The sequence below is a fragment of the Equus przewalskii genome, chromosome 9 (genome assembly GCF_037783145.1).
Source record: "Equus przewalskii isolate Varuska chromosome 9, EquPr2, whole genome shotgun sequence".
In the NCBI taxonomy this organism is placed as follows: Eukaryota; Metazoa; Chordata; class Mammalia; order Perissodactyla; family Equidae; genus Equus; species Equus przewalskii.
The window spans coordinates 15,312,595-15,334,369 of NC_091839.1; the positions used below are offsets into that span (position 1 = coordinate 15,312,595).

Here is a 21,775-nt window from a genome sequence, read left to right on the forward strand (position 1 = left end):
GGATGAAAGTCGAAAACATCATCAAGTGAAAGAAGCCAGACACAAAAGACCACATATTTATTCACAATATCCAACATACAGAAACAACCTAAATGTTCAACAGACAAATGGATAAAGGAAAAGTGGTACATCCATACAATGGAATATTATTCAGCCCTTAAAAAGGAAGGCAATCCTATGATTTGTAACGACATGGGTGGACCCAGAAGACATCATGCTAAGGGGAGCAAGCCAGTCACAGAAGGACATGGGCTACACGAGCTCACTTAGACGAGAGGTCGAAAACAGTCAAAGTCGCAGAAGCAGAGAACAGAATAGGGGTTCAAGGGCCTGGGGGGAGGGGGGACGGGAAGTCGTTTGACGGGTGCGAAGTCCCAGTCATACAAGATGAGTAAGTTCCTGAGATGTGCCGGACAACATCATGCCTGTAATTAATAATACTGTGTTGTGCAGTTAAAAATGTGTAAGGAGAGTAGATCTGATGTTAAATGTTCTTGCCACACACACACGCACACACAAGACCACATATTCTGGGATCCATTTATACGAAATATCCAGAAGAGGCAAATCGACAGAGACGAAAAGCAGACCCGTGGTCCCCAGGGCCTGAGGAGGACAGAGGGTTTGGGGGATGATGGCTAAGGGGTGCAGGGTTTCTTTTCGGGGTAACGAAAATGTTCTAAAATGGACTGTGGCGATGGTTGCACAGCTCTGTGAATATACGGATGGCGACTGAATTGCACACTTCAAATGGATCAATTGTCTGGTGGGTAAATTATATTTCAATAAAGCCGTTTTGACATGGGGCACTAAAATCTGTAAAGGACACTGCCAACCTGAGGTTAATCCGTCTGTAATTAAATGCCTACAAACCACAACGTGTTCGTGCCTCCACCCCTCTCTTGTATGTCAATGACATTGAAAGTGTCATTTGGGGAGTTGAAGTGAGGAGGGTACATCCTCTGGACATCTCACCTTGTCCCAGGCAGAGAGAGGTTAAGCAGTTCCCTAGAGAGGAACAGGAACCACAGCCCAGAGAGGGTCAGCTTCCTGCCCAGGGTCACACAGCCCCGGGGCTCCAAAAGTCCTGAGTCCCCACCTTCCCGAGTTCAAATGTGCGTGCGTGAGGTTCCAACCCCAGCCCCAAGGCTGACCCCTGGCTGCCTCCTTCCCATTTCTCAGGGAAAAAAAGAACCATGCCAGGAAGCATCCATCATAGGCTGTCCAACTGGGCCGGAGGGGCAGAGGTCAGCAGGGAGGTGACCTCAAGGACTCCGTGGGGACCAGGATCCGGCAGGGCTGGGGGTGAGAAGGTGGAATGTTTCCCACCCTGAGATTTTTTCCTGCGTCAACCCAGGAGGGCGCCCTGGATGCTGCTGGCCCTGCCCCCCACCTCCTTCCTCTCTTGACACGGCTTCCCGGCTGAGGATGGATGGGAAGGGTGTGCCAAGGTGGAACCGCTGGGCCCAGAAAAGGACAGGCGCTTAGGGAATGACAAAGTGAGGGACCCTGGCTCGGAGCGGCCAAGGGCCTGCCCTGGAGGCATGCAGCCCGGGCCCTCCGTGCGAATGGGGCGGCCGGGCTGCCCCTGGCCCCGCGGGGCCCTCTGCAGCCTCCACTGCCCAGCCCAGGAGTTGGACCCTGGCCCGGCCTTGGGCGTGTGAGAAGCCCTTGGCCCTGGGCCCTGCCTTGGTCTTTCCTCCCCCCACACACTGGGGACTCGGCCCTTCCTTGTGTTAAATAGAAACCTCTTTATTCTAAGTATCGTACATTTTTTAATACATTGGAGTGGGGCCAGACCTTGAAGGGAGGGGAAAGGGGGGGGGCCCGGGATATTTCTAGAGTCTTCCAAAATGCTACCCACCACACGCTGGGCTGGGGAGGAGGTGCTAAGGACGAGCTTCGTGGCCTTGGGGAAGTCTCTGCTCCCTCTGGCTTCTGTTTCTCTTCTGCACGGGGAGCGATGGGCGAGGGGACCTCAAAGGAACTTTTCATCCCGGGGGTCTGTGGTCCCAGGCACCGAGTCAGTAAGGGGCCGTCCAGGAGGGCGGTTTGTCAGCAGCAAAGACGGGGGAGGCACTGAGGCGGGGAGGTTGCTGGGGGCATCTCAGCGTTGGGCCCGGGGCCGGGATGCAGAGGGGGACCGGGGCCGGGGCAGACAGGCCAAGCTGGGCCTGGCCAGCCGGGAGAGGGGGAGGCGGCCCAGGACGAGAGGGAGACTGAGGCAGAAAGGCGGGCGGGGTACGGGGATGTCAGCGAAGAAGACCCGGTCGCGGGGGGGTGACGAGGCTCCCTCTTCAGACAGTTCCAGGTCCCGGGCCACCGCCAGGATCTCGTGGCGGGCGGCTGTGTTGCAAAGGCCACGGATGTCAAGGAGGGCCGCCACATGCTTCCGCCTGGGGCAGAGGAAGGAACAGGTGCCTGGGGGTTCGGTGCTTCAGACACAGGCCCAGCCCCCCGGGGACCCCGCCTCAGAACCCGCCTCAGCTCTGGAGTCCCTTTGTCCCCCCAGATCCCTCCTAATACCAGTCCCCCTCAAATTCCTCCCCTCACCAGCCCCCCTGGCTCCCTCCTTTCATATCAGCCCCCTCTTCTTGCACCAGGCTCCCCTCCGGTGTCTCCCTTCACAGCAGCCCCCCCAGACCCTCCCCTCATACGAGCTCCCCTCCAGAATTGGCTTCCGACCATTTCTAACACCTGCCACCCACAGTCGATTCCAGAACCCTCACCTCCAACCCCAGCTCAGGAATCTTTCCTTTTACCCCAGTCTTGGCTCCTGATTAAAATAATCTTCAGCCTTCACCCCCAACCTTAGACAGCCCCTAAATTTCCATTCTGGTCCCCTCACTCCTGGTTAAGCTCTGGAATACAGCAGCCCTGGACTTCATCTTCACTTTCATCTCAAACGGCCCCACCATCACCACTCGGACCCAGCCCAGATGTGCTCGCCCTTGTTCCCATCCTAACGCAGTCCTCGCCCCAAGCCCAATTCTGGAAGTTTCTCCACCACTGCAGTGCCAGTGGCCTCATCCAAAACTCAACATCGCTCAGCCTATGGGCCGGCCCAGTGGCACAGCGGTTAAGTGCGCACGTTCCACTTCTGCAGCCCGGGGTTCGCCGGTTTGGATCCCGGGTGCAGACATGGCACCGCTTGGCAAGCCATGCTGTGCTAGGCGTCCCACATATAAAGTAGAGGAAGATGGGCACGGGTGTTAGCTCAGGGCCAGTCTTCCTCAGCAAAAAGAGGAGGATTGGCAGTAATTAGCTCAGGGCTAATCTTCCTTAAAAAAAAAAAAAAGATCGCTCAGCCTAGATCTCATTCTAGAACCTTCATCCCCAAATTCGGCCTCAGAACACTCGTTTACTTTCCCCTCCCACCAAGCCGCAGAATGGTGCTGGACCAAAATTCTACTCCAGAACTGGAACTCACCTTGGGGACCCTCACCCCAAACAAAACCAACTGTACCCCACAACCCTCGCCCCTAAATCCAACACAATTGGACCTTCCCCGTCGCCGCTTCAGCTCAAGACCGCAGGTCTAAAACTCAACTCCAGAACCACCACCACATTCCAACGCAAGATGCTGAGCCCAAACGTCCTCTCCCGAACTTGCAAACACAGCCTGGGGGCCCCCACTACTCCCTCCAGCCCAGCTGGGCGTCTTCGCCCTCCCCCATACCGGCTTGAGAAGCCCCATGGCTCCAAGACATGCGCGTCCGCAGGGTGTGGCTCAAGAACCTTCCGGCTCAACCAAGCTCCCAAACACGGCCCCAAACCCCGCTTTGGAGCCACTCCTCCCAGCCCAGCTCGAGCTCCAAAGGGGGCTTCAGATTCAAGTGCAGAAGCCCCACTCCAGCAGGAGTGCTGGGGTCCCCCCGCTCTCAGGGGACTCCAGGGCTCTGTGCCTTGCCAGGGACGGGAGCCCCACACCCTGGAATCAGAACTGTGCATCCGGAATCAACCCCAGGAGGCTCACCCTCCGCCGCTGGCCCTCCGCCCTGGAGCTTGAAACCCCACTGAGGCCTCCCTCCCCGGCGCATGGGGTTCCGTCTCTCTGAGTACAGAACGTCTATCTGCCTGAACAGCACTGCATGACTGCCACCACTGCCACCACCATCCAGCATTTACGGGTGGCAGTGGGGTGTGGTGGTCACGTGCACCAGCTTTTGAGCCAGCCTGCTGCCTGGGTTCAAGTCCAGGCTTTGCCACCGCCTAGCTGTGACATTCGGGGTGAGCTACTTAATTTCTGCCTGCCTTCCGTGACGCCAGCCACTTAGAACAGCCTTTTTACTTGCGTATGTTTTCTGAAATAACTTTTCTTATAGGTCCTGCTTATAGAGTGGGTGTGTAAGGTGATTTCTTAGGTCTGAGCTAAGGACTCGACCAACAAGAACTGGCATTGTTACGGTTGTCACCATTGATGATGATGATGCATCCCTCAATAATCCTATGAAAAGAATAGATCGTCCCCTCACGGAACAGATGAGGAGACTGAGGTTCAGAGCGGACCGCTGAGAAAGGAAATGGCCCACCAGGACCGGAAGGGCGCCTGCCGCCGTCTCAGTGCGTGTGCGCCCGTGTGCCCGTGCGTGTCCCCGTGTCCCCCGCGGCTTCCCTGCCGGGCCGGCCCTTCCTGCCGCCGGGCGGTCCCGCGCCCCCCCCACCCCCCGCCCCTGCCCTGGGCTTCCTGTGACTGCCTGTTTGTTTGCGAGCCCTGGTGGCGGCGGGCGGCGGCGGCAGCGGCGGCGGCGGCGGGAGAAGGAGGGAAATCGTATTAATAATGCCCTGGTTCCAGCAGGAAACGGCCGTCAGACACGCTCGCCGCCCCCTCTCCCTCGCCCAGGAGGCAGGAAACGCAGGGACTGCTGCCAAGGCCCGCTGGGAGGAGGGGGGGGCGCGGGGGGCAGGCCGCGTTGGGGGGGAGCTCTCACCTGATGTCTGGGTAGTCCCGCACCAGCACCCCCACTTCCACCTGGATGCTGGGCGTGTCTTCCAGCTGCAGGACTTCGGCCAAGTGGGGCACCACGGCGTCCAGCCAGGAGGCCTGGGACTCCTGCAGGAGAGGGCCCGCGCTGGCACTCGCCCCCGGTACATGCTCCCCCCAAACCACACCCTCCCAAGGCCCGGCCCCTCCCGGCCTCAGTGGTCTCGTCTGTAAAACCAGGCAGAGGACAGACTGTCCTCAGAGGTCACCTGGAACCTTTGGAAATTTGAAGAAATACCCATGATATCATCTACTCCCAGTTTTGCAGATAATTTGGGGCTGGGGACACCCCTCGGGTCGTAGCCAAGTTTGCAAAATGTTACCATTGGGGGAAACTGCCTAAGGAGCCGTCTCTCTGCCTTCTCAAGAAAATTTCCAAAAAAAAAAAAAAAAAACATTCCAAGGACTCCAGGCTAGAAACTCCTGGAATAGCGGCTGAGCGAGGCCCTTCCGGTGCCGCTGATCACACTGGCACAAATAAGCGCTAGTGACTTTAAAGTCTTGGGTTTGGGAACACTAAGACTCCAAGTTTCTGGGACATTTGGCTTCTAGGTGGGCTCACCTAAGAGCTAATGTTTCTGGAATGTTCTCTCTGGGCCAGCTAGGGTCCTAAGCACTTAAAGGGACTTAAGTGATGGAACCCCACACCACCACCTGGGGACCGTGACTCTCCCCCGCGCGCAGAGGCTAGCCATCACCGGGCGAAAGGAGAGCAAAGATCAGCGTCCCCATTGCCCCGAAGTTGGGTGAGAGTCTTCCTCTCAGGCGCTGCCCCCCGACCCCGGTTTCCGAGCACACCCCCCCCCCCCCCGGGGCCGCACTGACCAGCCGCCTGAAGAGCCTCTGGAGCTGCGCCGCGTCCTCCCGGAGCCTCCCGGCCACGCGGCTGCGGGTCCGCGCCGAGCGGCAGCGCAGGCGCCCGCGGAGCAGCGGCCGCACGTACTGGACCAGCGCCCGCCGGTGCAGCTCGGCCACCAGCGTCTGGGGACCCGAGGGACGCGAGGGGTGAGCCGCCGGGGGCCCCGCTCCCCACCCGCCCGCGCCCACGAAGGCGCCCAGCGGGGGCCTTCCCCCACGCCGGCACCCAAGGGGTGACCCCCCTCCCCCTCCCTCCCCCCGCCCCCTCCCTGCCCCCCCTCCGGCCTCCTAGTGAGCCCGCGGACACCCCCTGCCGGCGTCCCAAAGGTGCCCCATCCCCGACCTTTCCCCAGTCTCCGGAGCTCCACCTCCAGGGGCCCCCGACCCAGTCTGTACCCGGCCCTACACCCCAGCCCGCGGGCACGCCTCCCCCAGACCCGGGGCAGAGTGCCACCTATCTCCCCCGAGAGAGCTGCTCCGCACGTTGAAGGGGTCTCCCCCAGGGGAGCGCTCTTGCTCCCCCCAGCCCCAACCCCCACGCCTCCACCCCCCAAGGAGGCGCACCTGGTAGGGCTCGTCCTGCATCCTGCGTAGTGCCAGGGCCTGAGCGCCCAGCGTGCCCACGATGCCATCCAGGGCCTCCGAGCTGCTCAGCCACTTCCGGCGCATCAGCTTGTTGAAGTGGGGCTGGGGGGGGCAGAGAAGGGGGAACGCATAGCTGTCTTCCCTTCCACCCTCTTTCTTCACTTACCAATTCAACATAGGTTCCCGAAACCCTGCTCCCAGCTGAACCAGAGCTCCATGGCGCTGGGTACACAGCCGTGATGGAGACAGCCCGACCCTGCCCGCCTGGGGCTCATAGTCCGGAAGGGGAGACAGACCAGAGCCCAGACAGGGACCACCCAGAGTGGACAGGGCTGGAGGATGGAGCCCAGGGACTTAGCGAGCCCAGAGGGGAGGCCTGGGTCAGCACAGAGAATCAAGGAGGGCTTCCTGGAGGAGGGGGTGCCAGAGCTGAGGCCCCGTGCTGGTCATTGTTAACCAGGTGAGGGGTGGAGAGGGAGCGACTCATTGGGAGGGAAGAGCCAGTGTGAAGAAGGTTTAGATTTCAGATGGGCCTGCCCATCAGAGGACCAGAAAGAAGGTCAGCGTGGCTGGCAAAACCCCCTCTATAATCCTCAGGGCCCAGGGCAAATGAAAAGGAGGACCCTCATCCAAAAATTGTTAAGAACTTCAAGACAGAGAGAGCATTAAACCAAGCTGGGGCCCTTCTAAGCAAGGGGGCCCTGTGTGACAGCCCAGTGGAGAGATGGGGCTGGTTGGGTGGGGGCAGCAGAGCACACAGGGCCTCCTGGGCAGTGTGAGGAGCCCCTGCTTTCTCCTGAGGGCACTGGGGAGCCATGGCAGACTCTGAGCAGGGGAGGGAGAGGGTCAGCTTTGTGCTTTATGGAGATGGATGGGAGAGGACGAGACTAAGGCAGAAATTAGGGGGGAAAGGGGTTGAGCAGAGAGAAAGGAGAATGCAGGCGGTAGAATTCGGAGGATGCAGTGAGGGACCACTGTGGGGTGGCGTCTGGCTCCAGGTGTGTCGCTGTTGCCATAAACTCTGTGTATCTGTGACGATAAGGATGCCCAATACCCGCCACCAGGACCCCAGCAAAGCCCCTGACGGCCACAGTCCCATTGCTGCCAGAGACGCCTGGAATTCCTGAGCCCACCTTCCAGATGAGTAAACAGAGACCCCGCGAGGACAAGCAACTTGTCCGGGGTCCCCCTACCTGGAAGCGGTGCAGCCAGGCCTGGAACAAAGACTGTACCCCGTCCCCTGCACCCCCCTACTCCCCCCCCAACTCAGCCACTTGTATTCACATACTTGTGCATTTAGTCACTCAACAAACACTCTCTGAGCCCAGCCCTGGGGGGTTACTAGGGACGTGTCGGAGAACGCTTGGGGACACGGGAAAATGAGATAAACAAACTCCAAGCGCCTGATAATCGTAAGCAGGTTGGGGGACTCTGAATACTCATCTGATACTTGATGATATTTGGAATTTCTGTTCCATTTGTCAGGTATGCAGATGGCACTGCGGTCATGTTTGTTTAAAAAGGACTCCTTATCTTTGGGGATACAGGCTGAAGTGTTGATGGATGATGTCAGGATGTCAAGGATCTGCTTTCAAAGAACCCCGTGGGGGCAGAGAGGGAGGTGAAACTAGATTGGCCAGGAGTTGATATTTGCTGGAACTGGTCCCCGAGAGGTCATTCTGTCATTCTGCCTACTTTTGTGTTTGTTTGAAATTTTCCATAACAAAAAGTTATTTTAGAAACATTCCAGCAGATCCTTGTCCTTGAGGAGCTAACACTCTAGTGGGAGGAGATGATTTAAAAAAAAAAAAAAGAAAAGAAAGAAAGGCCATAGCATGGCAGGTGGCTGTAAGTGCTTTGGAGACAAAGAGAGCAGGGACTGGGGAAGGGGGCTTCTGTTTTAAATGGGGCAGGCAGGGAAGGTCTCACTGAGATGGTGACATTGGAGTCAGGACTTGAGAGAGGTGACAGAGGGAGCTGTGTGGCCATTGCAGAGAAGAGCAATGCGGGCAGCTGGAATAGCAGGTGCAAAGGTCCTGGGGCTGGACTGTGCCTGTCGCATTGAGGAACAGTGAGGGGGCGGTGTGGCTGGAGTGGAGCAGCAAGGGGGATAGTGGGAGGAGATGAGTCAGAGAGAGAAGGGGCCAGTGATGTGCAGGGCCCTGGGGGCCACAGCAAGGACTTTGGCTCTTGCTACATGGAAGCTGGGAGCCATGGAGAGTTCTGAGCAGAGGAGGGACACAATCTGGTGCACAAGGTGGGTTGGGCAAGTATTACAACCAGGGACACGCATACCTCTGGGTCTCATTCCCCAGTACTCCCACCGCCCTCCCCACATGCTCTCACCCACCTCTGAACCCAGCCTGCTCCGGGCATGCACAGGAGCCCAGAGACGATGACTGGGGCTCTAGGGTCTAGGCGAGGCTGGACAGGGACTTGGGGGACCTCACTGGGGGGGCTCCACCCCATCCCCAGGCCCCCTCCTGCTGGTGGCTCTCTGTCCTCCCCCGCCCCAGCCATATCCTCCCACCTCTTCCTTCCTGCACCCCCTTCTGCCCCCCTAGACATGACCATCACCCCCACCCCGTCTGCTTCCCAAACACTGAGTCACGGGCTGAAAGGAACTGTGGGACGGGGGGCACTCCCCTGTCCCCTGTCCCGGCACGGGCTCCACCCCAGCCCCTGCCTCACTCACCTGCAGCTCCTGGAACAGCAGGTCAGCCAGGACGCGGTGGCAGAGTCGGGTCACTCGGTCCAGAGCGCTGGCCGCTGCTTCCCGGGCTGGCTCACTTTCGGGGGGCCCCACCCGGGCCAGGCGCTCCGCCAGGGCCCTGTGGGGATCAGCGGAACCAAAAGTCAAGGAGCCTCGACGTTGAGCCCAACCGCCTGGACCTGGCTGAGTGCACATAGTTAAACATATTTGAATTCGTATCTTGAATTTTGAATTATGTGAATTATGCATAACCAATTTGCAAAATGCATCAAAAATCAGTTAATAAAAAAGGAAAGTAAGATAAGATAGAAAACAATCTGTAACTCAGCATGTTTGAGGCTGGCTGCTCGGTTCCTATAATTCTAACACTGCGATGTTCTGATTGTTCGATTCTGGTGCTCTGAGATGCTAGGGTCTTTCCAGGACTCCCAGGTTTTATGCTTCTATGGTCCCGTGGACACGCCTCTCGGGGCCAGCTCTGTGGGCTCCCAGGATCCGAGCACCCCGGGTCAGCTTGTCCCCCGGGACTGGCCCTCTCACCTCAAGGGGGGCCCGCAATTGACCAGTGAGATGGTCCTGCTGACATAGGTGTCCGGTGGCAGCTCCCGGACTCCTGGATTCTCGTGGAATCGCTCCGCGCGCTGCTGGAAGCTGGTGGGAGGGGATGCGGAGGGCATGACAGATGGAGCCACGCTGGGTAAGGGTCCCTTGCCCCGCGCTCAGCCCAGCGAAGCCTGTGACCCCCACTGAGGCCCCCCCGTGTCTCTCTTGACTTGATTGCTTTTCATCTCTGCTCTCTCTGTTGGATCCCCCATCCTGATGCCCAGCCCCCTTCCCGCACACCCTGCCCCCAGCCCTCCTACCTCTGCAGGAACTCTGCCAGCCCCCCCAGGCAGCAGTGGGCCATCCGCTCCCCAAACTCCTGGCTGATGCGGGGTGCTTGGTCCGTGTGCTCTTCCAGCAGCTGCACGGTCAGGGGTGGGGGCAAGAGGGGGTGAGGAGGGGTGAGGTCCCACTTTCCCACCCCCGCATTGTCCGGCTGATCCCCGCCTCTTCCCCACCCCCTACCTCACACACATCCTGGGCCAGGCTGCTGGGCTGGTCCTCGGGGCTCCCCCAGTGTTCCTCATCCTCCTGCAGCACGCGAAGCAGGGCTGCCCGCGTCTGAGCCTGGAGTGGGGAGTCGGGGGAGAGGCAGGAGTCGGGGGCCACCTGGGAGCCTTTCTCCCTGTTTCTCCCACCATGATCCCCGCTTCTGAGCCCCAAGCAGGTCTGGCTTCTATCCGTGAGCTCGTCAAGGTTACGCTGGGGAGGGAGGATGGACTGGAAAACCACCCCAGCCCTTTCCATTCCTAAGTCTACGACTCGAAGCTTCATATTGAGTCTGTGGTTTTCAGCATCCTTCATCTAATAGCCAGAGTGTTTAAGCATCTATTCTCTCATTACTGATGTTCCTAAGACTCTGCTCTCAGGTTCTGCAAACAATTGGTTCAAGGCTGTCAGATTCTGGGATTCAAGACTTCCCAGGACCTGGGATGCTAAGGTTTACCCATCTCTGATTCTCTGGTCCAAAACTGTCTCCAATTCAGTGAGTCTGAGAATCGAGACATGTTCGATTCTCAGATTCCAGGCTCTCAAGTTGCAAAGATTCTGATTTCTGTGGCGGGGGCAGGACTGGGGTTCAGGCAGGAAAGGCGCCTGTGGCCAGGCTGGTGTCAACGGCCGGGCCATCCTGCTCTGTGATGCCTGTGCCCGGCCGGTTAACCATCAGCCCTGCTTATACGCAGAGACACCATGAGGCCCTCCATCTGTGAGTCTGCAGGTCTGTGAGCTGGGGTTCTGTGACTGACTCTCTTGCTCTAAGAGTTGAAGTGTCTGAATGTACCGAACCTTCTGGAGGGTTTCCACGCCCCCCTGGGTGCTTGAGCTCCAACACCAACCATAAGGCAGAAGGGAGCAGCATGGGCTTCCATGTCTGTCTTTTGGACAGAACTCAGAAGTCCACAAGGGAAAAAGGGAGATGGAAATAGCAAAAGGCGGAGGGGAGAGGCCCCCAAACTCAGCATGTCCCCCCACTCCCTGCAGAATGCCTCCCGCTCCCTAATCCCCAATGCCAAGTGCCAGGTACCTTAACATCGGTGACGCATTCATCCTCCAAGCCCCGCAGGGTGCCAGGGGACAGAAGTGGCCCCAGCTCCCCGTTCTCCAGGGCGACCACGTCCACCAACCCTAGGACCTCTCTGGGGGGTGGGGGGTGAGAGACAGGGAGGTCTGTGAGAGGTGAGGCTGGGCCATCAGACCCCTCCCCAATCCCCTCCCCATCCCTTCACCCCCGCTGCTGCTGTGTTTGTGACCATGGACCACTCCCTTCCTCTCTAGGGACCAGCTTTGCTCATCCCTCAAAGGAAGTGTCTGAAATTGTCACTCCCCTGGCTCCAGCTCTCTGAGTCAGCTCCCTGATGGATGATGTCTGGGCAAGACTTCCAGGGGTCAAGTCCAGGCTCGAGGATCGGCACGCAGGGTCTCACCTACGATCGGCTGCCCCAGACAGAAGCTTTCTTCCACCTCTGCTCTTTGTCCCTACCGCCTCACCTGGCCTTGGAGGCTGCCCCAGTCCAGCCCTCGCTCCCTGCTTCTACACTCTTGCATGCCCTGGCCTGTACAGTACCATCACCCCATACACACTCCTCCCCATCCAGGCTTTTGCTCTCGGTGCTTCTCAGGCAGAAGCACCATCTCCCTACAGATCGGACTTAACTCATGTCCCACCATGCCAGGAAGCTCTCCAGACTCCCTACCCCACCTCCGTCTCTCATGGATGGGGTGACAGTGTTATTAACATGTATTCCCAAATAGGATGGGGGGAGCAATGTTGGTAGCCGCTTCCCTCTCTTTCCTCTGCTGACAGCATCCTGATTTTGTTTGAGGAACCACCCATCCCCTGCGTTCTCCAACATGTGGTTTGAGGATGGCCAGCTCCGTTTTCCCGGGCGTGGAGAGGTGACCCAGTCATGGCTAGTCACCATATTCCATCCCCTGGCCACAAGATGCGTATGTGTTAGGTTTCAAAGGCTTGAAAGTTATAAGATTCTAAGACTGGGAGGGTCAAGGGCGTTGAGGTTCTAGAAGCTAAGAGTACAGAACTCAGGGGCCAACAGTGCTACAGTCCTCAAACTGGATGGGTCAACAGGGTCATGGTTCTAGGATCCAAAGAAGGGATGAGGCTAAGGTTTAGGATGCGAAGGCTCATTGGCACTAAGAGTCTAAGATTGAAAGCGTCATCAGTTCTAAAGCTATAAGATTGGAAGAGTCAAAAGTGCTAATGTCCTGGGATCTAGAGAGAACGTGTGAAGGTTCTAGAATTCTAAGGACCAAGATTTTAGGAGGAGAAGGGTCAGCGGGGCTAAAGGTTCTAGGACCAGAAGGATCAACGATGCTAAGATTCTAGAACTGGAAGGGTGGGCGGTGTTAAGAGTCCCAGACTGTGAGGGTGGACCATTCTAAGATTCTTGGACCGGGATGGGGCTGAGGTTCTAGGACTGGACAGACCAGTGATGCTGAGATATTGGGACTGGAAAGATGGACGGTGCTAAGGATCCAGGACTGGAAGGGTCCACGGTGCCGAGGTTTTAGAACTGGAAGGATCAGCATGGCTAAAGTTCTAGCACAAGAAAAGTGGACAGCACTATGGTGGCCCAGGGTTTCCCGGGTTCGGATCCTGGGTGCGGACATGGCACCGCTCATCAGGTCATGCTGAGGCGGAGTCCCACACGCCACAACTAGAAGGACCCACAACTAAAAATACACAACTATGTACTGGGGGGCTTTGGGGAGAAAAAGAAAAAAGATTCTAGGATTGTAAATGTTACTGGTGCTGAGGACCGGACAAGTCAATGGTGTGAAGGTTCTAGAATTGAAGGGTTGGCTGTTCCAAGGTCCTTGAGGGAAGGGGCAGGGCCCTACGCGACCTTGGGGCAGCGGGTCCCCAGGCTGCGCGGCCTGCACGGGCCCCAGCTCACCTGGGGTACACCTGGTTGTGCCAGTGCAGCAGCGCGTAGCGGTCGGCCAGCGGGAGCCTCCGGCGGGCGGCCACCGCGAGCCACTCGGCCAGGGCGCCGTGGTAGCCGCGCAGGTAGACGCTGAAGGCGCCCAGGCCGGCGGGGTAGGCGGGCGCCAGGCGGCCCCGCACGACGCCCATGTCCTCCAGCAGCCGCGCCCGCAGCGCCTCCAGCTGCCCGGCCAGGCCCCCGGGCGCCCCGGGCGCCGCCGCCTCCAGGCGCTCCCTCGCCGCGCGCGCCACCGCCTCGGCCCAGCGGGCGCGCAGCTTGCGGGCCGCCCCGGGGCCCCGGCGCCCGTCGGCCGCCTCCTCCTGCACCAGCACCTGGCCCAGCTGCGCCACGGCGCCCGCCCCGGCGCCCGCGCCCGGCCCGGGGCCCGCCAGCGTCTCGCGCACCAGCGCCCACAGCTCGCGCTGCAGGGCCTCGTACAGCAGCGCCACGTCCCGCGCCCGGCGGCCCCCGGCCGCGCCCTCGGCCTTGGGCGGCCCCGGCACGCCGCACCCCGACGACGCCAGTTCCTCGGCCTCCAGCTCCAAGATGTGCTCGTCGGCCCGCGCGAGCTCGCGCTGCTGGATCAGGCTCAGGATCTCCAGCACTGTGGGGGCAGACGGGGAGGGCACAGGGTGGGTGGTTACGGGAAGGGGTAGAGGGGAGGGGAAGAGGGATGGGGAGGGGGAGGGGGAGAGGAGTCAGGGGCAGTTCGGGAGAAGGGTGTCCGATGAGGCATGAGGGGGCAGAGCAGGGAAGGGAAGGGAAGGGAAGGGAAGGGGGGCGGAGAGCGGGGGTGGAGGAGGAGGAGAGTGGAGAGAGGAGGAAGGCAAGGGTGGGGGAGGGCAAGCAAAGAAAGAGGGGCAGGAGCAGGGCTAGGGAAGGGGAGGATGGGGTGAAAGGGGATGGAGAAAGGGGCAAGGGAGAGGACCAGGCCGTGGGAGAGCAGACCAGAGAGGTTAGGGAAGGGAAAAGGGGGTTTTGGCATGGGAGAGGGAGTCTGGGTGCAGGAAGGAGGTCAAAGGACTAGAGCGTGTCCCATGAGGAAGAGGATGGAGGGGGGGAGTCAGAGGAAGCGGGAAGTAAGGGCTTGAGGAGGAACGGAGAGCATTAGGGCTCAGGGTCAGGGGTCAGGGCCTGGAAGAAGGTATCAAGGAATGGTGTGGGACACGGGGAGGAGTCAGGCGAGACCAGGGGTTAGGACAGGAGAAGTGCATCAGGGCCAGAGAAAGGGAGCAGAGGAGCAGAGGGATGGGGGAGCCAGTGGGCCAGGTAAGGGGGAGAGGAATGGAGGGCACCAGTGGACCGTGGGCAGGATGGAGGTGGGGAGAGGATAGTAAGACCAGCGAAGGGGTCTTTTGGGGGTGGGCAGCCGTGGGGTGATCTGACACGCTGAGTTCAGACTCCTCCAAGAGAGAGGAGCCGTGGGGTTGGGAGGCCTCTGAGTGAAGGCAGAGGGAGGGTCCCAGTGGCCCAGGGTTACCCCGACACCTCCACCCCCCTGCACTTCCTCCCTGGCAGAGAAACTATTTCCTGGCCAGCGCTATTTCTGCCCATCCGTTTCCAGAAGGCGGGGGCTCCAGTCACCCCCTCCTCACCTCCCTGCAGTGCCCTCCCAGTCCCCAGGGAGCCGGGGCTGAAATAGCCTCAGGCCAGGATGTGGAGGGCACAGGAGGATGAAGAAGGCGCTCTCCTGACATCCCCAAAGCTGGGGCAGCATGGACTGGCGGGGGGGGGGGGGGGGGGGGGGGGGGGAAGGGTTAGGAGCAGGAATGGGGGATGGGGGAGCCAGAGACAGGGTTGAGGGTTGAGGATGGAGTTGAATGAAGGGGGGCATTGGGACAGGGCTGGGGACCCGTTTCAGGGATGGGACTGGAGATGAGGGCGGGGATGAAGGTGGGGGTTGGGATGAGGGGGTTTCGGATCAGGACATGGTTGGGGTTGAAATCTGTAGAAGGGGATAGGAAAGGAATTGAGCAGGACATCTGGGGTTTGGGGTAGGGATGGGGTTGGAAATGTGGGTGGTGATGACTTTGGGTGAAAGTTGAGGACAGGAAGAAGGAAGAGATGGCTATGAGTCTTCAAGATGAAGCTTGGACATGAGTTGGGGTTAGGAATGGGGATGGAGTTGACGATGGAGGTTGGGATGGGGGTCAGGAATGGGACTCGGGATGGGGGTGGCGATGGGATTAAGAATGAAGGAAGAGGTTGAGGCTGGGCTCGGGGCTGACATGCGGGGCTGCGGAGGGACTAGGAATGGGGCTAAGACTGAATGAGGAAGCTGGGGGTGAGGGGTTGAAGGTGGATGCTGGGATGGGCCTGGGGTTGGGGGTCAGAAGTGAGAGTGAAGAGAGGAAGGGGTTGAAGTTGTACGTGAGGATGGGATTGGGGTAGAGGAATGAGCCATGGGGCGAGACTGGACCCGCTGGCGGTTGTCGTGGTGTTGGCATAGCGATGAGGTTAAAGATGGAGTGTGGAGGGAGAGTTGGGGATAAGCGTGTGGGTGCATCTCAAGGTGGAGACTGCTGATGGGGTTTGAATAAGTATGGGGTGGAAACCACAAAGGCATGGGAGAGACACTGGGATCGAGGTTGAGGAACAGATAGGGTGGCGTTGTGAGTTGAATTGTGTGTCTCTCCCCTCCAAAAAAAGATACGTGAAGTCTTACCCCAGGACCTCAGAATGGGGCCTTTGGAAACAGTCTGCACAGAGGCAGTCAAGTTAAAATGAGGTCAGAGGGTGGGCCCTGATCCAGTGTGACTAGTGTCCTTGTAAACAGGGGAAATTAGGACACAGACACGCACAGAGGGAAGATAATGTGAAGACACAGCACTCTGTGACCACAGAGGACTGGAGTGGTGCAGCTACCAGCCAAGGAACACGGCCGGCCGGCCGGCAGAGCACCGGAAGCTGGACGAGGCCATGAGGGACCCCCAGCAGGTTTCAGGGGGCTCACGGCCCTGCTGACGTCTGGCCTCCAGAAGTGTGGGAGAATGAGTTCCCGTTGTCCTCAGCCACCCAGTGTGTGGGCCCTGGTTGCGGCAGCCCCAGGAGACTAATAAGGTGGTGGCAGATTGGGGGATGTCGTTGAGAGAGAAAGGTGGATGTTGGGCATGGGGCCGAGTCTGAAGACAAAGTTGGGATATGAGTTCAGGTAGTGGTGAAGGTGGAGGCTGGGGCTTAGCATCGGCTCGAGTCGGGGTTGGGGCTCAGAGTGGATGGAAGCGGAGAAGGGACTTGGGATGCAGGAGGAGGCTGAGGTGGGGGTTGGAGTTTGGGACCAGGGTTGGGGCTGGGATGGGAACGAATGGAGTATGGAGATTCAAGATGGAACGTGGATCCTTTGAAAGGAGATAGGATTGGTGATTCGCTTGTCATCGGACACTGGGGTGAGGTTGAAGGTGGCAGGTGGAGAGGGGGACAGGTGGGGGTGGAGATGGGGCCGAAGCCGGAGCTTGGTGACGATGGGGATTCGGACTCAAGGAGGATGGGCTGGTGTTGCACGTGGAGGCGAGCGGAGGGGAGCCGGGGATGTGCATGGAGATGGGGTCACAGGTGGAGGCACTGTGATCCCCCCAGGAATGAACCAGGACTCCAGACTCACCTGACAATGGCTCCTTCACCTTTGGGGGCTCCGGGACCTGGGGCGGGGGCTCTGGAGCCGCCTCGCCTGCAGGTACCACCCTCTCAGCCAGGGACGCCCGCCGGGGCTTGGGCCCGCGCCCCAGTCTCAGGAAGGCCAGCCTCCGGGCGGCCTCCCCAGCCGCCTCCTCGTCTCCCTGGGCTCGGATCCCCTGAAGCCTGGCCAGGAGGCCAAAATCTGCCGAGCTACGGCGGATCCCCGGGCTCAGCACACGGCCCAGGAAAGAGCGGGGCTGCCCGTTCCCTGGGCTGCCCCCCCGCCGGCTGGGAGTCCAGCCCAGCCGGAAGGGAGCCAGGCCGGCCAGCTTCTCCAGGGTGGCACGGCGGCCACAAGATGTCCCATTGGGCAGGCTCCCCAACTCTCCAGATTCCTCCTCTTCCAGCCCTGGAACTTCCTCAAAGGGGTTCCGAGAGGACCTCAGGGGTAGGGTCCCCGCCCGGGGCACCTTGGAGTCTGCCACCCCTAGGCTCTTCAGGATGGGCATTTTGACAGGCAGGGACCTGGGGGAGAAAAATAACGGACCATCGATGGTGTTGATGACAGTGGTGTGGATGACAACACCACCGCGCACCCAGCCCTTCAGCGCCTGTGTGCCAGGCTCTGGTCTGAGCACCTGCTAACCCCGCGGATCTGCACAGGCCCACGAGGCAGGTGTTATCTTTGTGCCCATTTTGCAGATAAGTAAACTGAGCCTCGGAAGAGCGAAGGCGCTTGCCTGAGGTCCCAAGTGAGGCAGGGACAAAGCCGGGAATCATGCCCAGACCTGTCTGATTCCAGAGCCTGGCTTCTTCCCCACCCTCACCCCCCCCAGCATCGGCATTCAGACCCTTCCCCTGCCTAACTCCTGCTCCAGAGTGTTCATCATCTTAGTGGGCCCTGCTACCCCAGGAGGAAGCAGGCCCAGAGAGGGGAAGGGTCTTTCCCAAGGTGGCACAGCCTGCGAAGGGCAGAGACTGCATGGGGACCCAGGCCCCCTGTCTACCCAGATAGCCAGGTCACCCACCTGGGTACCTGCCTCATCTCCCTGGTCCAGTCGGGACCCCTGTCACCCCTACCCCACCCCAGTCATTCCATTAGCAAAAACTTACTGGGAAATATCCAGAAGAGGCAAACTTTGGAGACAGAAAGGAGAGGAGTGTTGCCAGGGGCTGGGAGAGGGAGCCGGGGAGTGGCCACTTAATGGGTGCAGGGTTTCCCTTTAGGGGGATGAAAATGTTCTGGAACTTGCTAGTGGTGATGGTTGATGACATGGTGAATGTACTAGATGCCACTGAATTGTACGTTTTAAAATGGCTAATATGGTGAATTTTATGTTGCGTGTATTTTACCACAATTAAAAAAAAAACCTTACTAGGCATTTGCCACGCAGGCAATGGGGATACAGCGGTGGCCAAGGCAGACCCAGGCCCTGCCCGTTCCAACTCCTAAGTCCCTCGTCCCCTCCCTCTCCATGGCCCCTACTCCTGTCTGAGCCACCCCACCCCACCCCCGCTTCCCTGTTGCAGCCTCTTCCTTGGTCTCCAGCCTCTAGTCTTGGCCCCTCCAGTACACCTTTGAGGACTTCGTTAAGGCATAAACCTGCCTCTCCCCTCCCTCGAATCTTCCATGGCTCCCCAGTACCCTTGGGACAAAATTCAGCCCCCTTGCCTGCCAGCTGTGCACATCACCAGTGCTGTCCCGCATTCTCCTCATCCTTATCCAGGCTCCTCTGGGTTTCTGCATCTCTCGATCCTTCTACCCAGAAGCCTGTTCTCCATGTTCCATTCATGCTTTAGGACCCAACCCCAATGCCTCCTCCTCCAGGAAGCCCTCCCTCATGCCCAGGCTGAGTCAGGTGCCCCCCTCAGGTCTCCCCCTAACCCAGCCCTGCACACTCTGGGTCGTCACTGTCTGGGGATGGGTCTGTGTGCCCCCCCGCCCCGAGACGGCAGGGTCAGGGCTGTCGTGGTCACCACTGTGTCCCCAGCTCCCAGGGCAGGCACTCAGGGAATGAATGGGTGCTACCCAGGAAATGGAGGAAGGAGGCAAGGACTTCATTCCTTGTGGGGGAGGAGGCATGACGAGTTAAGCTGTGGAGGTCAGGAAGGAGCAGGCCACTCAGGGCCTCCTCCCCAGGGCACTGGGAAGGGCGCTTTTGAAAATGATGAAATAGTCCAAACGTTTAGAAAATTATCGAAAACAAAACTTCAGAAACGGCCCCTGTGGCTACAGCTGTAGCCTCATCGGAGGCAAACATTCGCTCTGTTCGTTCAGACTTTTTTAAGAATCAAATGCCCCAAACGCACAGAAGCCTCCTGCGGCCCCTGCCCCAGCCTGCTCCCAGGGAAAGCGGCCGAAAGAGTTGTCCTCCCATGGCTGCAGACGGTTCTTCGATCCCCACACAGACTGTATCCAGAAAGCATACACTGTTCTACATGGTTTCCAACTCACTAGAAACCTCATCCTGTGTGTACGTTGCAACCTGCTTATTTTTGGCTCACGTTATACACGTGAGATTCATCTATGTCCCGTCTCTGTGGCTCTAGCTGTTGCATACTATTCCACTGTGTGACAATGACAAAATCGTGTAAGGTGTCCCCGTGTTCACTCGTTCTCCTATTGCTGGCCACGTAGGTCGTTTTGAACCCGGAGAGGTCGTGAGCAGGCAAGGGACAGGGTCAGGGGTGGACAGCCCTGCGGGGGAGCGGGGGGTGCTGGGGGATGCTGGCGCTGCAGGGGCCCTGAGGTGGCTGGGCCATGGGCAAGAGCAGCTCCTTTCCTGGTGGGAAGCCCTCGTCTTTGCTCCCTGACTTCAGCCTCCAGACCTGAGCTGTCGTTTCTCAAGCCTCCTGTTCCCAGAAACACCGTCCTGGCCTCCCGCCAGTCTCAGTGGTCCCCCAGCCCCCAGGAAGGCAGTCACCATGGCAACCCTTGCCTGGAGCCCCCATAGCTGTGGGCAGTCCATACCAGCCCCCCATGCATGCGGACTATTCGCACCCTGATTTCTCTGTCTTCCATCTTCCAGACTGGCTTCCACATGCCTCCTCCCCAAATGGCTCTATCATCGCCACCTCCCCCAGCTGAAACAGGGGGCTCCAGTCTCCCTCCAACTGAAGTTAACATCACCCAAACTAGATGTGACATACCCCGCTGGCTCTCGCATCCACCCCCAAACTGGAGCCAATGCCCCCAAACCATTTCCAACCTCCTCAGGCCCGGCTGCAACATTTTCCCCCCAAACTGGCCCGACGTTTTTCTCCTTCCTGGCTCCGACACCCACCTCTGCAAACCGGCTCTGACATCCTGCCCCTCCAGCCCCCTTGTCTGCCTCCCAGTGCCAGGCCCCTGACTCACTTCCGAGGCATCCCTTAAGCCCCCGAGCCGCCGGGCCCCCGCAGGATGTCTTGGCCACCGTTGCTTCCCTCTGGCCTCCTCCTCTTCCTCGCTGGCAGCCTCTCCCCACAGCCCCAAACCCTCCGCAGGCAGCCCGACCTCTGTTTGCAGAAGTTGTCACCTCCGGTCCCCAGGGTCTGCATGGGAGAACCCCTCCCTTACAAATGGCACGTCCAAGCCTGACCCCAACCAGTATACCCCAATCCAGCCTTGCTCCCCAACCCTCCTGTCCCCAGCCCCGCCTGTTTCCAGCTCATCCACATCTTCTCTGCCAACCGCGTCCCCATCCTGTCTCCTGCTTCATCTCATCCCAACCCCTGTCCCCTTTCCCATCTCCAGGCCCCCATCCTTGGGGATGGAGCAAAGCACTCACCCCTCCCCGGCTTCTGTCTTCCCACCTGAGCTCAGAGGGCATCAGACCCACCAACTCTCATACCTCTTCTCCCTTGGTGGTTCCCAGCTCCCTGGCGCCCTGCAGCCTCTCTGCATCCCCAGGGTCCCCAAAGTCTTCCCTGTGCCCTCCTGCCACTCTCGTCTCCCCATCTCCTCCCTGCCCTCTCGCTGGCACTCTCCCCAGGTCGGGCTCCAAATCTTCTCTTTGCGCCCAGCCTCTCCGGGCTTCAGGACCCCTGTGCTCAGGAACTCTGATGCAGCCCCGATCCAGAGGGGCCCCTGCGCTGCGAAGCCTGCCCCCTCCTCCAGCACACTCACCTCGTCCCTCTGTCCTTGCTGCTGTCCTGTCCTAAGGCTACTTGAGCCAGGAATGCTGAGAGCTGGGATCTGAGGAGGGGGGGTTAGAGGAGGTCAATTTCCTGTCAGGAAACCCCTCCCTCTCTGGGGCCAGGGGCGGGAGAGACTCTATCTGTCTGCCCTTTCGGGCTGGCTGCGGTCGGTCGGGCTGGGAAAGACAGGCCCACAGGCCGGCCCCCACCCTCACCCCCGCCCCGGCCGGAATCGCCCGCCCCAGCCTGCTCTTCACGCCTCTCAAGGTGATAACACCATTCCGGGCGCCCCAGGGGACACCCCACGCTGGACGTGGGCCCAAGGCTCTCTCTTGGGTTTGAGTTCCCCGCTATGGGGTGAAGGTTCTGCTGGACCCAGAGGCCAGGATGGGAGGCCCATGGGGGCGGCCCTGAGTGTGGGTTTGGAATTGTGGTTCTCTTTGCCTAAAACCCTCAGATCTCAGGTCTCTGCATGGCCCCCTCCTTCCTTACCATCCCGGTCTCAGCTCCAGCATCTCTTCCTCAAAGGAGACATTCATCCAGCCAGCACCGGCACCTCCGAGCCCTGCTCTCTCTCTCTCTCCCAGAGACATTACTCCGACGGTCAATTCCTTCAGAGCACCTTCCACGATCTGAAATGATCAGATTCCTCTGCCTCCCTTAGAGATTTTCTGACTCCCCAACTCGAATGTCAGTTCAAAGCAGATTTTGCTTACCTTGTTCATCTTTATGCAGTAGATGCTCAGTAAAGATTCACTAAGGACGGTGCCAACGGTGATGGATCAGAACGGAGGGCTGGAAGCTGGGGATGGAGATGGCAGGTGTGGCTGGGGCTGCAAATGGGTTGGCTCC

General features: G+C 59.3%; 1 protein-coding gene across 4 annotated transcripts; it reads right to left on the reverse strand.

Moving 5' to 3' along the window:
• Nucleotides 1-1,731: 1,731 nt before the first annotated feature.
• On the reverse strand, nucleotides 1,732-21,519 carry EXOC3L2 (exocyst complex component 3 like 2). 4 transcript variants are annotated; one of them, XM_070558020.1, is made up of 14 exons: nucleotides 21,416-21,510; nucleotides 20,913-20,981; nucleotides 20,163-20,338; nucleotides 16,791-17,329; nucleotides 13,160-13,793; nucleotides 11,269-11,380; nucleotides 10,209-10,310; nucleotides 10,004-10,104; nucleotides 9,681-9,791; nucleotides 9,123-9,258; nucleotides 6,407-6,529; nucleotides 5,810-5,965; nucleotides 4,932-5,053; nucleotides 1,732-2,396 (listed from the first exon to the last, which is right to left on the reverse strand). In XM_070558020.1, the coding sequence occupies exons 3-14, from the start codon at nucleotides 20,171-20,173 to the stop codon at nucleotides 2,108-2,110; spliced, it is 2,436 nt and encodes an 811-aa protein (XP_070414121.1). In that variant the 5' UTR covers nucleotides 20,174-20,338; nucleotides 20,913-20,981; nucleotides 21,416-21,510; the 3' UTR covers nucleotides 1,732-2,107. The 4 variants fall into 4 exon arrangements, with proteins under 4 accessions (XP_070414121.1, XP_070414122.1, XP_070414123.1 ...); XM_070558021.1 differs by lacking the exon at nucleotides 21,416-21,510 and having other exon boundaries at nucleotides 20,913-20,995; XM_070558022.1 differs by lacking the exons at nucleotides 20,163-20,338; nucleotides 21,416-21,510 and having other exon boundaries at nucleotides 20,913-20,997.
• Between the last annotated feature and the right edge of the window lie 256 nt (nucleotides 21,520-21,775).

Excerpts from the sequence above, each read along its gene's own strand:
- EXOC3L2 (XM_070558020.1), bottom strand. Across the intron at positions 9,792-10,003 it reads CTGGCAGAGTTCCTGCAGAG|CTTCCAGCAGCGCGCGGAGC; the intron begins GTAGGAGGGCTG and ends CCCTCCCACCAG. Across the intron at positions 2,397-4,931 it reads CGGGACTACCCAGACATCAG|GCGGAAGCATGTGGCGGCCC; the intron begins GTGAGAGCTCCC and ends CCTCTGCCCCAG.